The sequence below is a fragment of the Sesamum indicum genome, linkage group LG6 (assembly GCF_026168435.1).
Source record: "Sesamum indicum cultivar Baizhima isolate 11 linkage group LG6, ASM2616843v1, whole genome shotgun sequence".
NCBI classification, from domain to species: domain Eukaryota; kingdom Viridiplantae; phylum Streptophyta; class Magnoliopsida; order Lamiales; family Pedaliaceae; genus Sesamum; species Sesamum indicum.
The window spans coordinates 6,515,770-6,532,060 of record NC_142662.1 but is presented as its reverse complement, the minus strand read 5'-3'; the positions used below and the strand labels follow the sequence as shown (position 1 = coordinate 6,532,060).

At 38.2% G+C, this 16,291-nt stretch overlaps 2 protein-coding genes across 5 annotated transcripts; both read right to left on the bottom strand.

The window, feature by feature from the left end:
- Positions 1-1,095: 1,095 nt before the first annotated feature.
- On the bottom strand, positions 1,096-7,390 carry LOC105164803 (uncharacterized). The gene is made up of 5 exons (XM_011083579.3): positions 7,208-7,390; positions 3,897-6,056; positions 3,142-3,262; positions 2,206-2,265; positions 1,096-2,122 (listed from the first exon to the last, which is right to left on the bottom strand). The coding sequence occupies exons 2-5, from the start codon at positions 5,984-5,986 to the stop codon at positions 1,256-1,258; spliced, it is 3,138 nt and encodes a 1,045-aa protein (XP_011081881.1). The 5' UTR covers positions 5,987-6,056; positions 7,208-7,390; the 3' UTR covers positions 1,096-1,255.
- A 1,166-nt stretch (positions 7,391-8,556) lies between these two features.
- LOC105164804 (E3 ubiquitin-protein ligase At1g63170) lies at positions 8,557-13,355 on the bottom strand. Of its 4 annotated transcripts, none has more exons than XM_011083581.3 (5): positions 13,195-13,355; positions 11,503-12,338; positions 10,225-10,350; positions 9,846-10,137; positions 8,557-9,075 (listed from the first exon to the last, which is right to left on the bottom strand). In XM_011083581.3, exons 2-5 carry the CDS (start codon positions 12,159-12,161, stop codon positions 8,872-8,874), a joined length of 1,281 nt encoding a protein of 426 aa, XP_011081883.1. In that variant the 5' UTR covers positions 12,162-12,338; positions 13,195-13,355; the 3' UTR covers positions 8,557-8,871. The 4 variants fall into 4 exon arrangements, with proteins under 4 accessions (XP_011081883.1, XP_011081882.1, XP_088738226.1 ...); XM_011083580.3 differs by having other exon boundaries at positions 11,503-12,411; positions 13,195-13,354; XM_088882100.1 differs by having other exon boundaries at positions 11,503-12,411; positions 13,167-13,350.
- Between the last annotated feature and the right edge of the window lie 2,936 nt (positions 13,356-16,291).

Genomic DNA, 16,291 nt, shown 5'->3' with positions numbered 1-16,291 from the left:
TAAGGCTACACAAATTCATACTACATCCGCTATCGATAATTTTAGATCTCAAGATCTTTTTTCATCACATTCTGCGATCAAGACACGTAACTGAAATAAAATAACCAACAGACATTCCCCCGAGAAAACGGGATTCATCATTCTATAACATCGTCTAAAATGCAAGATTCAGAATTCCAGTGGACCTTGGCTTTCTTGATTTTTCAACAATGCAATGAATGTAGAAGGTGGGACAAAAGAGAAGACCCTTTCAGATTTCAGAATACAGGCATTTGCTGAGATTTTTGCGTTAATAATCTGGGAATAGAATCCATATCTGGGAATTAAAAGGGAGAGAAACTATAGCAGTTGATGAGTACAATATGTTGAACGCGGACAGAGCTGCAACAGAGGATGATCCCCGGACATCTTGTCGAAATTGGCCATAAATGGATCCAGATAAGAATCCCGACGATAAGAAGGAATCGTAGGCCAATTCGAGAAAACATCAGAGTCCCCTGAAGTATGCAACCTCATTATTCAAGTGCTTTTGTCGCCACCTTTTGTTCCTGATATCAACCAGCATTTTCAGGTCTTGAGCAATCCTAAGACAAGACAAAGCTATGGTGAGGAAGGTCACATAGATGGGTCCAATTCTTGAAATGCAGAGATAATTTTGCTGATCTTCTGGGAGTAACCCATTTGGAGTTGGATTTGGATTTGGATTTGGATAAGCAGGAACAGGAACAGGGGTTTCGATGCAAGAAGGATTAAGAAACATCATTTGCGAAGGAAACCGGGCCAACCGGCAAGTGGCTTGATCAGGAAATCTGCTTTAAATGCTTTGTGAATCGTGTACCCTTTGTACCAGAAAGATGTTGGCTTTCAGCTGTCTGATGAACGTAATAATGTCTTAAAGTAATTCACTGTACATAAAAGTTTCGATTTGCCTACATTTAGCATGTTTTCTTGCAATTTTCCAGCTCCAAGAAGCAATTACTTCATCTGTCATTTTTTTCAATGACAAATCAACGTCAAGAAACTATCCTAAAATGACTGCTCTACTGTTTGATTTTTACCCTCCCCAGGAGAATTCAGCAGTGAAAACAAAATAAATTAAGACAGGTCTAAAATGGCTATTCTGATCATAGCAAAACTTACAGCGAAGAAAGAGATACAGAAATAAACAAACTAAGTGCTACAACTTTAAACAAACAGAGGTTGGTCAAGGCAGAACAAACAAAACTTATTTACAAAAGGGCTTTCTGTTTCATAATTAGTGCTGTCTCCACCTCGCACCATGTAGGGGACCAGGAGGCTGCACCCATCTACCACCAGGAGGCAACTGCCCGAGCCCACTCGGTGGCTGCTGGGTTGCCACGGGAGCCATAGGGTGACCGCCAGGAGGCAAGTGCACTGGTGGCCGATGGCCATGGGCCACCTGATATGGCTGGTGCTGCGGTTGATGTTGGGCTTGAGGCCGCCATTCTGGAATGTCATCATCGTCGTCGTCATCGTTCCAAGGTTCAATGCCAAGATTCCTATCATCTACCAAACTCCTACTTGTCGAACTAGTCCCACTTTGCCCATACTTTTTAATAAGTTCTCTCACTTGATCTACTGGGCGGTGAGTCAATTTCGCGCCATGATGCAAGTTCTGTGGTGAAATCCTTGGCACAGATGGGTTTATGTTGCCAGAAAAACTGAACTCAGGTAAGTCATCATCGTCTTTTGCTCCACGGGCAGCAGCCAGAGGGCCAAAACCAGGTGGGATATCATCGTCCTCTTCAGCTTGTGGCAGTGACTTAGTTGAAACAGGAGGGGTAGTCCTAGTTGGGGTACTAGCATTAACATTTGATGAATGTTGAGCCCTTTTAGGTGCAGAAAAGGGGTGCTTTTTGGAGCTGTGTTTGTGGTGTGATGATGAGTTAGGTGATATTGTGTTGCTTATATGAGCTCTTCTCCATACAACTACACCAATTAGTCCATTTTCGATAGTGTTGTGGGTCTCAGGATGGTCCTTGGCTACATGCTTGTTTAATATATCGGTGATTCTGAGGATAGGAGGGCACAGATAGAGTTCCATGCCAGGGCCTGGCTCGGCATATCCCAATCTCTCGTCCGCAGTGTAAGAGTCAATAGCCTGCATACATAAGATTGTAAAATCTTTTTTCCGTTTGTAATTTTTTCATAGATAATATGAGAGCAAGAGGGAATATAAGTTACCTCAGAAAGCTCACGACTCTCGACCTCCGATGATTTGTCCCTCAAAACAAAGTGGAGAACCTGCAGAGAAAGCGTTGTTTGGTTAATGACCTTAACTAGCACAATTTACGCAAGGGCACAGTTGTCTATTGGAATACAAAACATTTTGTTGTCTAATTTCAGCCGTTTATAACCATCAAAACGTAACACATCCAATTCACAAACCATATTCGGGTAATATATTTATATATGCATATATATAGGACATACATGTAGGACAATTATTTCCACGTATTTCAATTGCCAGCTCAACTGGTTCAAGGCAACAAGTACGTCTACTACTCGTCTCATCAATTACCTTTGCTGTTCAATTTTTAAGCAACTTATACACCGGAGAAGATTGAATAGGTACATTTTGGTGTGGTGGAAGCGGATAAATACAGGCCCCAAAATCAATTTAACAAACGGAGCCATTATTATTCGCCTGGGAGAAGTTTCCTCCCATGAAAGGGATTAGTTACAACAGTAGCAGAACCCAAAAACGCGCCTCCAACTGTTGATAACATTTTGCTTTTTGATCAACAAACAACCTAATCTCAACAAAATTCTGCCAGCATTAGATGCGACTGGTGATTATTACTGCAATTTGTTTGTAGCACATTCGTTTTGCTTCTTGTTTGTTTCTTTCCTTTTGTATGATATCATTGCATAATTATGTGTGAGGAATCTGGGATACACACAAAAACATTCATCTAGCAAAATTGACCTCTTTGTATCCTTCGTATATTTTCTATCAGAAATGCTATAATACAACCAAACTAATAGTAGACAAAAATTAATGCCACTAATGATGGCTGATTGGAGGCCGCATTGCCTTCTTTGCAGACAAACGCCCACAGGCCAATAAAAGAGAAGGAAAAAATTAGGTACAAGGAGAAGGAGAAGGCCTTGATATACCATAACTGCTCGAGTTCGAGACATAGGGAGGTCTTGAAGAAATTTTTCAAATGCATCAAGTCTAACTCTTCCTTTGATTTCAAGAGAGCTGGGCCACTCCTTCATTGATGTCTTCTCACCACTGTCAAACAGAAATTAAATGGATCAGGGAACGGCGATTGGAATGATATATTCCTTACGCTACACTATACACTTTTGCGAAGCTCTGTGGTATAGAACATGAAATATCAACAAAGGAGCTCAGAAGGTTGATGAACTTCTATCCAGATTGCATAATACGAGAGTGCCTCGAGCAATAAACAGATAAAAACAAGAAAGTGTTATTCAAGCAGTTTATATTAACATGCAATGTTACACTGCACACTGCAACAAGTCTGAAAATTCATGAGAAGCAGATCACACTTCATCTGACGTCCCATCAAAAGCTAAACCTAAGCGGAACCAGATACAATCTACAGAAAAGAAAAACATAGGACTGAAGAACTGGGAACAGGTGAAAGAGGGGCAAGAGTTTAGACATGACAATTTAGCTTAGTTTAATGAGAACATTGTAATTTCCATATTACAGTAACAAAGATTTACTTCCATGTAACTGTATTAGAGATGTTATATGCAAAAAGAACCACGTAAAAGTATAATTCCAAGTTATTTCAATCATTTATGATGAAGAATAAACGGCTCGTGGTAGTATGTGTGAAATGCACACAGAAAGCCAATAGTTAAATCTTGTATTGCAAACCTACAAACTCACAAACCTTTGAAACAAACCACCAACAGTCACTGAGGATGATATATTCAGCTGAAGGATACCGTCCCAGATATATTCAACCTTTGATACACTACTAGGAAGAACTTTCTGTTTCACAGGACTCCCACAGGATGATGTAATTTTTACATCAATTTCATGTTTCTTGACGACACCAGCCTTTCTGGAGGAAGCATCTTTGGGAGAATGAGAAGTCCCATTAGCAGCCTCCATGTTGCTAACAGGTTTTGGGTTTTCTTTGTGCGATAAAGGGTTCTTTGCATCAGATGATAGATTCTCAAACGGAGGTTCAGAATTAAGGGACTCCATAAATTCATCCAATGAGACAATTGGAGGCAGAAACTCCGCATCCTTCAATTCATCGACCATCATTCCTTGCATCAGATCTGCCCCATCAGTCGGAATAACCAGGCTACCAGAAAAATCCTTGTCTTCGGAATGACTATCTTGACCCGAGACTCTCACCTTATCTTTAAGACTCCCCTGAGAAGGGGAATGAGGTTCAATCTCTTTCTTCCGTTGAGGTTGTATAAACATAGAAGTCCCACCAGAAACCTCCGCAGCAATGCCATCATCATGCTCAACTTCTACTTGATACTCACCCTTATGTGTTTTCCTAACCAAACGCCTTATATCAACTTCAGTATCAGGTAAAACCACCAATTGCGCTAACTGTTCTGCTTTGGCCGTGCGCCATTCTGATAATTCTTTGGAAGCAAGGTCTTCGGCTGACATTGAACACAACCTTTCAGGCAATATCTCACCAGACATGACTCTTTCTCTCAGGTCCGGATTGTTACGGTCTTTAAGGTTGAACAAAAGAGACCTACCCTTCTCCCTGTACTTCTTGTTCACACCACCATATAGTTTAAAAAGTTCAGCTTCAATTTTGAAAGCCAACTTCTCTGGAGTCAAAATCGCAAGCTCTCCACCATGTCCCTGATTTTCCTCTTTCACAGACTTAGAATTTTCTCCAGGTTGAACTTCCTTCACCTCCCTCATCTGTACATCAAAATCAAATGCCCAAGAGAGCCCATTTCCCTGCAAAAGATCATCTTTAACAAAGAAATTATCACCAAATGAAATATCCTCATCAGGCAAAACAGTACTATACTGGAACTCCTGGAAAGCGTGTCCATCATTCCCACCACTTGCATTAGAAGATAGCTCAGAAGAAAAAAAACCCTGACAATCATGGGTGTTGCCAGGTGCTGTCAGTTCTTTTGAAGAAGACAGATCCTTAGGACCAGAGGCGGGCACTTCAACACCAATAGTTGAATTGGAATGAGGAGCCAGCAAATCAATGGTCTGATGAGTGATAACAGAATCACTCTGCTTTTTCTCAGTATTTGAAATATTGTCTTGGTTCTGAGATGCCAAAGCCAATGCAGCAGCTAGTGACTCCCTCATTTTGGACCTTACAGCTTCTGACGACTCAGGGCGAACCTTGGACGCTGACTCAATTTGAGCAGTTTGTTTTTTAGTGGTCTGCACCCGCTGTAAGCCAGATTTACCAGAGATGGATTCATTCCGCGCCATTTTCTTGTTTACCGAAGGTTGAGCCTGCACACCTGGAGAAGCCAATCTGTCCTGTGCTGGCGTTTTTTTCCTTTGAGGTGCTGGTGTTTGAAGAAACCCAAGTGTACTAACATCAGCTCCCATTTGTGCTGGCCGCTTGTTAGGCATCAGTGACTGCTGAGAAATAGAGTTGTTCAACACAGGTACCATCTCAGCCTTCCGCTTAATTGGGAATGATAACTTTTCCCCAGCCATAGTGGTCAGCATACATGAATCTTCATGACCTACTTGGTCCGACATCCAGTTCAAGCCCATTGTACCACCTGAAGATTCATTATGACTCATGCTGTTGCTTGACAGCACATTGAACCCAGGATTACTAGATATTGGATCTCCCAAATCCATTTCCTCTGTTGACACATAGAATTGATGTGATTCAGGGTTGCTTGACATTTTCATATGCATCTCAGATACTGGCAAGTCCAGAGAATTTGACTGATGCTCCATCTGAACCACATGCCTATCTGAGATTGGGTACTGGGAAACCAGATTGTTGGACATAATGCACCAACAATAAGGGCATGCAAAGAGAACAGCTTAGATAATAAACTGCGGGTCCTCCAAAAGCGACCTGCACCCACAATAAAATGCTCAAATCACAACCACAACAATACACAATTGCAGAGATGTATTCTGACAATCTGCTTAGACTACGATGAGTTTAAGCAGTTTTGTTATCTCGAAATGATGTAGAGACAACTAGAAAAAAATGCCATGCACCAACTTTGAATAATCCCTCTCGGAAATGGTAAAACGACTTGGCAATGCATGCTACTATAACACAATTATCATAGGTAGATGGTTCCCTGGAGCCAAATGAACCAAGGAAAACCTTAAACACTAATCAACAAAACTAGCCTAAGAAAGGTCATACACCATCACACATGCAGATAAGAAGAGAAATATGACAATTTAAGTTGGTTTATAATAAATCTCATAATCAAATCGAAACATAGCAATGTCTCTTTGTTAAGAAAAACGCTCCAGAATATGCACAGAATAATCGTTAACAAGTTTGGCTTTTCGAACCAAAAGACTCTAAAACCAGGCTTCATAATTTTCCACCACAGACAATATGGAGTCCAGTTAAACGATTCATGATATCACAAAGGTATTAAAGAGATCACGATGCAATAAAATACCAACATGGCAAAAGAAAATAGAAAAGAAAACAACCAACTGATGAACGTAAACAAAAAAAGCAAGACATCACTCCGTGAAAGAGCAGCAACACAAAATAAATTATTTCAAAGTGCAAACAAGAGATCAAGATTTCAAAAGTGAAAACGCCAGATTTACACAGAAAATATAAAACAAAGTCTACGAATACTCCAATCCAATTTTAAATCCAAGGTCAATCGTCTACAAGCAAAAAAGATTTTAACTTAAAAGTTATTTAAAAAAACCAGAAATTTCTCTTATAGAAAATAACTCCCACTGCGACTCAAGATTTCTAATACCTATAATCCTTACTTTTACATTCTCTTTCTTCCTTTTTTTTTTTTTTTTAACAAAACCCAACTTTACATTCACGCGTTGGCAAATATCAACTCAAGCACTTCATCAAAAAAAAAAAAAAAAAAGGGAACAACTCAAAACACTTTAATTAGTTTGATCGGACATATATGATTAAATATCCCAAGAAATTCAATTTCATCAAAATTCATACGAGAAAGCGAAAGATTCTTCCTAAAACATATAATGCAAGAAGGAAGAATTTACCTAACAGAGAACAGAAAAGAGTGATGTAGGAAGGAAGAACACGAAGAAGCAGAACGAAAATAGTTATGTAGTTGCTTTGTATGTATACATGAGGGGGAGGGGGAGGGCGCAGAGCTTATCCAAAAAACCCTAGAAAGGTCAGTATGTGTGTATTCGCTGTGTAACAATTTCGCAATTTAACAGAGAGGTGAAGCGCTACTCAAAAGTTGCTCTTATAAGTTGACACGTTATCCCCCCAGCTGCTCTATGCGGTCGCGTTTCGTACACGTCCGGCGGATTTGTTGAGGATTGATACAATTACATTACTTTTTATTATTTAAAAAATTTATCAATATCGTTTAATTTAATTATTATTTAACAATTAATTCAATTTATTAATTTTTATGAATTTTTATTATTTTTATGATAAATTTATTAAAATATTTTATGAACTACAAATTTAAGATTTTTAAATTTTTTAAAGACAAAGTGGACTAATACAACAAATGTAAAATTAACAATTTCAAGCCATTGGCACACCTCATATTGGCTCTAATTTTTCCATTATAAACTTTAATAATAATTTATTTTCTCTAAAAGGTATGAAAAATAGTGAAATTTTTAATTTTTTTTAAAACAAAAGAGTTTATTTACCCTCTGCACACCTCACGCTGAGGGCATATTGGTGTGCCGCGTTTGAAAAATATATTTTTAAGGCTCTTTTTTTGTATTATAGATTTTTTTAAAGGACTAAAAAATTGGAAATATGAATTTATTTTATTTATTTGTTGGGCACATTCAATGTTGGGGGCATCTAATTTTTTTTTCTTTTTTGTAATATTTTCCTATAAAAAAAAGTCTCTAATTTTTTGCACTATAGACTATTACTTTATTTTCTCTTATTTTTAAGGGGAGTAAAAAATATGAGTTGTTTTGTTAGAGCGGTATCTTGGGTATAGGCTATGGTAGAGGCATGTTGGTTTATGAAGCTTGAAACATATATTTAAAAGACTCTAAAACTTTTTGTATTATAAACTTTATTAATTTATGTCATGTAAAAAAATAATTATAAAAGAAAACGAGTATTTGTTGAATATTATTGACAACACACCCCATGTGAATATTAGTAGAATGGATGTATTGTAACACACTTACTTTAACATAAAAGTATTTAAAAGTGAACAGAGACATAGATATGATTATTTTCAGACCGCACAATGCGAAATGCAGTTGACAATAATTTGATCATAAAATTAAAGCTTTCTTTATTTTATCAGAAAACTGCAACTGCAACTACTACAAGTTTGCAATGAATGAAAATGAAATTTCACATCCAAAACTTGGAATTATCAAGTTGCAACCGGAAGAACTTGAGATAATAGGCCAAGGCCAACTAGGAAAGTTGACCTAAACAAGATTCATAATGTTATGCAATCTGATAGTATCATTCTCTCACATTACAATTGCAGCACATAACCATCTTCTCATCTTTGTATGACCTAAAAATTGACGTCTCGTACACAACAATATTTGCAATATTTGATATTAGGGAATGTAATTAACCTTTATACAGCAAGTGAGAACAGGAGAATTAATCCAATCAAACGAGCCAAAACTATCAGGTGATATGACTTCCGGCCATGAACACACTCGAGCATACACCAGTGAGATTTTTCCTCATCAATTTATAACAAGGTGCCATTTCGTAGGCTGGCAGTTGCTTCAGTCAGGGAACTCAGCATTGTCTCACCAACCTCAGCTTTACAGAGTGGACACGTCGCGTTGATCTTCAGCCATTTATCGACACAGTCCTTGTGAAAGAAATGAGAGCAAGGCATCTCCCTGAGTTCATCATTGTGCACGTACTTTGCTAAGCAAATACAGCAAACCTGTAGAGCAGATTACAGGTTACTTCTTGGGGCTAATTAATTGATTGGAGTTAATAGACAGCAGAAAAACCAGCTAAAGAAATCCAGCGAGTAAGAATATGAAACATCTGAATTGCGCTGATCAGTGATACCAGGCAAGTTCATTTTCCACAGGAATTCCACAGCATGAGTTGCCTTTTGAGAGATTGAGTATAAAGGCTTATGTTTCCAAACATGCTCCATGTAGCTATCAAAAATTAAGTTTCCGAAGCTTGAAATCGACCATCTAGTTTAGACTTTCATTAGGACCAAAAACTACACAACAAAATATTGAACTTGTGTTGCAAGAGATGATGCTACAAATTTATCCTCAACATCAAGCCTCAAAGAACGGACCAGATATGTTGAAGACCAAAGTCAACAATATGGTGACATCAGAGCCTTTACAGACCACATAACTTCAATGCACTATGGAAGAAATCAGTTCTAGTAATATTTCATAAATCCAGTGCTAAATAGGTCAATATAAACTTTTCCAACTTCAAATGTTTACTCTAGTGTCCAACTCTTATGCTGAATTTCTCTCTTTGACATTTACAGAATGGATAGTTGCAAATCCAAGAAAATAATTTTTTATTGAAATTCAATGCAGTCTCACATGTCTTCCACTGTCAGAACTTCATTGATAACCAAATGGCCAACAAAGAAGAAAACAAGTGTATTAAGTACTAAGTCTCAGAAAGCAATATTCAGAAACACAATTTGACAGTTAAAAACCAAGTGAAGCTTACTGCATCCTCTCCTGATATGGCACGCTCCTTCTCTGTTCCAGCTGCCACAATACCACCTTCACCTGCACTTGAACTATTGTCCTTATCACTACCACTCTTATTTTTCTTCACTTTAAATTTATAAGTTGGCAAAGAATTAATTGAGTCTTGAGTAGCTCCTCTATTCTGAGACAAATCTTCTCTGAAGCCTAGGACTGAGATTATGCAAGGGAGGCAGCAGCAGATTGTCGCGCACAGAATAAATGGCATTGCATACCCAATACAGCTGAAGGTGAGAAATACTATACACAACCTGTAAGTTGAGAAATTGCAAAGTAATCAAGCACACAAAAAAGAATAATCACTCTCTGTGTGCACTAAGTGTATACGCTAACACTACCTGTATAAGTTGGGAGCTTCATTAGAGGACGAGTGCCCTCCAAAAATCCACACATTACCAACCACAAACCAAACAGCAAAGAAGCAATCCAAAGCCATCTTGAAGTATTCAATAAGTACCTTTAGCCTGCAACAGCAAGCCAGAGTGGTTTAACTCCCTACAATGGTGTGGCTGTACTTTAACTTCCATACTTTTCTCCTCTTGAACAATCAAGATAACATCGAACTCTAATATACATGTATTTGACAAGATAAAAATTACTTAAGTGTCCAGATAAGTTTGAACAGGAAACTCCCAGCTTTAATTCAATCCCATTGAAATTTGTCTGCACAAGCACAGAAATCATCATGCTACTAATGTTACTTTTTTCAGTTCACTAAGGATTTTTAAAGCAGCTTGTACATATAGTCATCAGTGAATCTACACCATTAAACTTTTTTCTGTATTGCATTCCTGCTTCCCTTTTCCACCAGACATAACATATACAGAAATAATCTGAAAGAGAAAATTGTTCTCGTGAAATACATTTCCACTTCTTCACAATATAGATGAAATCTGAAAAAGAATATTCTTGTAACCTCTCATATATATGAATAAGTTGAATGCCCTGGCCTAGAAACTCAGAAAAGCCGTCTTGTAGGAATTTCACAAGAATAGGGTAAAGCAATAGGGAGTAACTTCAGAAAACTGTAGCTGCAACCATTATGTCATAGAAAGGTAAGCACCACCGGTTAGGCAGCAGCAAGTAACAAGATCAACACATGAATGGAACAAGTCCATACATATATATGAAATAGCCCACAGTTAAGGATCTAGACCCTCAAAAAACTATATAAGTGTTAACCAAGTCAAATTTGACAATAATGTAGCATGTTTATTTGCTGAAGACCATAAGTTAAAAGGTATCACAATCCTTGGAAGTTTTAATTTCACAAGATATTACGAATATGATCCATCACCACTAAAAGAAATGTTGCGGCATCAATCACTCTTCGGAAACAATACAAGGATGCTTGCATTTCTTGCACAGTGCAAAATATTTCTCCAAAACATGTTAACCACATTATTCCTTTATAAGGAGGGGAGGATGGGTTGGGCAGACAAGGACCATCTAAACACATTGAAGAAGTCGATGCTGGAGCAAGACCAAAAAATTACGTGAACCGAATATTTCAGCACTCAGGTCAACATGACTCATAGAGATCTGCATTCCTACAATGCAGTAAAATTGAGATATAAAGAAGGAAATAGATTAACAAGAACACACATAATGAATACCTTGGATTTGGTAATCCATTGCTTTGTGTGCCTCTAGTTGCTGTACCAGTTGTCCAGCGGTCTTCTGCTTCCATGGCCCTCCTAGTCAAAGGAACAGCAGAAATATTGGCTGGGGAAGAATCTTGACGGTGCTGAGATGAATCCTGTTCAGAACCCTGATTTCGATGCTTAAAACGCCAATATAGAAGGGGGAGAATTGCCAAACAACCAGATGCATAGCCCACAACCCATGCTCTCAAAGGAGCACGTGGCTTCTCGTGTTTCGACAAAGACAAGACAACAATAGCTGCAATGATTTGGCTAACTGTCAAAACTAGCTCGACAGATATCCATAAACCAGAATTCAGTGGACTTCTTTGGCGGCCTCGACTATTTCCTCTGCGAATTAGTGAAGAATTCCTTGAGTTTGACCCACCAGCAGTAAAAAGTTGAGGCTGATAAACGGGAACCCTTGAGCTAGTAGATGGCTGATCTTCACTCCATTGCTGCTCCAGGCCAGTGGACGGTCTATCATAAGACAAACTAGAAGAAGAAGCATCGCTGCTACTTGTAATGTCAATAACATGTTCATTATCACTACGATTGTCAACCCGCTCCATTAACAAAGGGACTTTGTTTGTTTGACTTTTACGATGAAGTCCCAGTATGGGAAAAGCCATCCAAGTTCACCAACTGTACAACACACGCAGAAAACATGGGACGGTAAACTAGTGAAAACTTTCAGGCCCTTTCCCCTGGATGCTGAAATTCAAATGGCTAATATATTACAATCACTCGGAATCTAAAGGTGCCCAGCTTTTCAGTACTTCGACCAGATTCATATCCTTTTACTGGTCCTGTTCAAAGTACACAAGGCAGGATGTTAGAGCCTAACTCACTCTGTTTCACATTGGACAATAATGCCATCCCCTGCTTCAAAAGAGAAACCAACCATAAAAATTAAAGCAAAAGGAAATTTAGTAGTTATTAAATATTTCTTCGATGTTAGGTAATTCTACTGATGGGAACTCATCGTTGAAAATGCTCAACTGTTTCTTTGATTACAGAACTTCTTAGCAAATAATACAACCACAATCAACAACTATATAGTAAGTTTCTAACATACTACATACTAATAAATGCTTAGGTCTCTTCAAGCATAACCCATAAAAGCACGGGACAAAAAACAGTGAGTAGACTGAATGGTCTATAATGCTGCTGCAATACACCAGCAAAAAGATGCATCTGAACATACAAACCCATCAGGACAAAACTCATAACCTTAAAAAAATACCGACATAAACACCCCTTCCACAATTTTATCTCCGGGACCAATTACCAACAGAAGTTCACAACTCAAACACTAATTTCAAATCCATTTTTCAAGAATTAAATCAACTGTCAGCATTTCACAATCTAGGCACCAAATTGAAGTTCCGCAGCCCACCTAATCCCCAACCCCAGAAACACAATCCTCTGCCCTCCTAGATCGTTGACCATCTTCCCAATCCATATCCACCACAAAAAATTACAAACAGAAAATCCAAAACAAAGAGTAAACACTGAAATTCAAACACAGAGTAGCACAAATTGTAAAACAGAAAAAAGAATCTCAGTAATCTTAACTACCCATCATTAAGCTGCCGAGAAACAAATATCTACACATTAGCTACTAGATTACTTACAGATAAAGCAAAAACTACGATTACTGACCAAGAAACACAAAGCAAGGGGTCGACGAAAGGGAGAATCAGATGAACTTTTCGGTGAACGGAAGCTTGATTCTTTGATGAATCATTCAGGTTACTGCTGCTATTGGGTTTCCACTTGTTCGAAATACTGATTATTATATTCACGCATTCTTCGGATTTTTCTAATTTGGTTCTTGTTTTTATGTGTGAGTAATTATGACGTCAGCTGAGTGAATGCGTTTTTAATTCTTCTGTAGCTTAGCATTTCATGTGAGAATATTCTATTCATTGAACTCGTGTTTCTATCTTGCTAAAGCGTTGTTCTGGCCTTTGATTTAAAAGTAAAACTGCGGATAATTAAACTTTGACCCCTGAATTATGAATTACGTGGCAGCTTTATTTTTTTTTTTTACAAGAAACGTCACATTTATATTCTAAAAAGTAAAAAACAACATCACTTATCCATACTAATATAAAAGAGGGATAATTACACTTCCCTCCCTTTAAATTAGGTGTAATTATATTTAGATTGCATGTAATTTGAAAAATTATATCTAGTATTCCTAATATTTATTTTTATATGATAAATAAGTCTCTCTTTAGTAAAAACCTCACCAAAATTGCTAATATTGATATAAAAATAAAAAAAATTATATTTATGTCTGATTGACTTATTATTGATTTATAACATGTCAACGAAATACTTTTACGACCAAATTACCATCATATGTCTCCATGCGTTAATGCATCTGAAGAGGTCTATTTTCACTATTATAAGGGCAGTTTAGTTCGAAAAAAATTATTTAGCCTGCAGCAATTACAACAAATCTCAAGGGAGGGAGTGTAATTATCCCAAAAAAGAAAAACCCCTCCACACTCACAAATGACGATTAATGACACCATCGCACCAAATTTTTGTTATGTCAAAAATGCCCTTATGACAAAATAACCAACTTATTAAAATTTACATTAATTGATAAATTATTACTTCTTTCTTTGTTTCTTTTTACTAATTTATATATTTTACAATTACTTACAATATATTTTAAAGTGTAAAAGATTTATTTATTATATGCACGTAGGAATGACGTGCTACAATAGCTAATATACTAAAAAGTAAGATAATTAAGCGTAATATAATGTTAATTTTTATTTTTTTTTGGGAAAATCTTTTAAAAGCTTTTCTTTTAAAAAAATCCTTGAGGTGATGGGATTGAGACTGTGGTGGAACAGGCTGATAGGTGTGAGTATTAATTCCCCCCCCCCCCTTTTTTACATCTGTACTAATAAAAATAAGAAAAATATGAACGATCTCTTTCTACTCCTGAATATTGCTGTCGTTTGGTATACGCCAAGGCGGCAAAAATGGAACAAATCATGTTACAGCAGCGAGCTAAGATACAATGTATGAAGGATGGGGATCAATGCTCACGAGTCTTCTTTTGCAAGATAGCTCAGCGACGTGCCACTCGAAGAATCTTGCAAATAAATTATGAACACGGGACCACCTACTTATAGCCAGGAGCGGTTATTCATGAGTTTGTTTCCTTCTATCAGGCTCTGTTAGGCGGAGAAAGACGGAGGCAGGTGATAGATATCCGGTATCTGAAGCCATGGGCTAGACATGTCCTCAATGAAGAGAAAGGGCTTCAACTCCTTACACCCGTCACTGCAGTTGACGTCAAACAGGCAGTGTTTGACATTGCTGAAGATAAAGCACCTGGACCGGATGGCTTCTCATCGGGTTTTTATAAAGCTGCCTGACCAATCGTGGGTCCAGAGGTTACGAAGGCAATCTTGGAGTTCTTTACCACGGGAAAACTGCTGAAGCAAATCAACACTACACTTCTGGCACTTATCCCTAAGGTACATTCCCCTGCAATGGTCATAGATTTTCGCCCTATTTCGTGTTATAATGTTTTATATAAGATTATTGCCGAACTTATTGTGCTAAAGTTGAGTAGGGTGTTGGATAAGTTGATAAGCCCTTGTCAGGCTGCCTTTATTCCTGGTCGTAGTATTGGAGATAATATACTATTAGCACAAGAACCATTTACAGGCTACAATCAGGCGCGCCTACCTCCTAGATGTGCACTGAAAGTGGATATCCGAAAAGCTTATGACACGATAGAATGGGACTTTCTACTTGCAGTGTTACACCTGTTTGGATTCCCGACTACGTTCATTAGGTGGATAGAGGAGTGTGTCATGACACCCTCATTTTTTGTCAGGTTGAATGGGAAACCTCATGGTTTCTTTACGGGATCAAGAGGATTACGGCAGGGGGGACCCTTTATCGCCATATCTTTTCGTTCTTGTAATGGAGGTTCTACATTTGATTCTTCTGCAGATGATTGATCAGGACATGCGTTTTTCTTTTCATTGGAAATGTGAGCCTTCTCGATCATTTCAGCTTGGATTTGCAGATGATCTGTTGCTGCTCTGCAAAGCTGATATGGACTCTATAGGGGTCTTTAAGTAGGGGTTGGACCTATTCGCCTCCTGATCAGGTCTCCGGCTTAATGTGCATAAGAGCCATCTTATCATCTCTCAATCTGCACAAGAGATACGGGAGCAGCTGTTAGAGATGCTCGGCTTCCAGGAATGGCATCTTCCGATGATGTACTTGGGACTTCCTCTGCTTTCCTCTAGATTATCGTTAATAAACTGTCAGCCTTTATTATTGAAAAATTGATCAACGCATTAAAAGTTAGGAAGGAATGAGATTATCGTATGTTGGGAGGGTACAGATTATTAAATTTGTCCTTATGGCGTTAAGTATATATTGGGCTTCTGCATTCATCCTACCTAAAAGTGTTATAAAGGAGATTGAGAAGCGTCTGAGAGCTTTTCTGTGGAAAGGCACAGGACCAATGGATATGCCAAAGTAGCATGGAGGGATGTCTGTAGGCCGGCGTTAGAGGGGGGTCAGAGCCTATGGGACTTGCTACTTTAAACCGTGCTTTGATGAGCAAGAAGCTGTGTGATGCTATTCGATGTGATAGAACATCAATCTGGGTAGAATGGTTATATAACGGGTGGCTACGTGATAAATCTGTATGGACGGTCACTATTGGGGGTTCGTGGGGCTGGAGGAAACTCATTCGTCTACGCCCCTT

Coding starts and splice junctions, on each gene's coding strand:
- LOC105164803 (XM_011083579.3), bottom strand. CDS start 5,986: ATGTCCAACAATCTGGTTTCCCAGTACCCAATCTCAGATAGGCATGTG. Junction 2,266..3,141: donor CTCGAACTCGAGCAGTTATG/GTATATCAAGGC, acceptor CTTTCTCTGCAG/GTTCTCCACTTTGTTTTGAG. Junction 2,123..2,205: donor AGAGTCGTGAGCTTTCTGAG/GTAACTTATATT, acceptor TTATGTATGCAG/GCTATTGACTCTTACACTGC.
- LOC105164804 (XM_011083581.3), bottom strand. CDS start 12,161: ATGGCTTTTCCCATACTGGGACTTCATCGTAAAAGTCAAACAAACAAA. Junction 10,138..10,224: donor GAAGCTCCCAACTTATACAG/GTAGTGTTAGCG, acceptor CTCAACTTACAG/GTTGTGTATAGTATTTCTCA. Junction 9,076..9,845: donor CCATATCAGGAGAGGATGCA/GTAAGCTTCACT, acceptor TCTGCTCTACAG/GTTTGCTGTATTTGCTTAGC.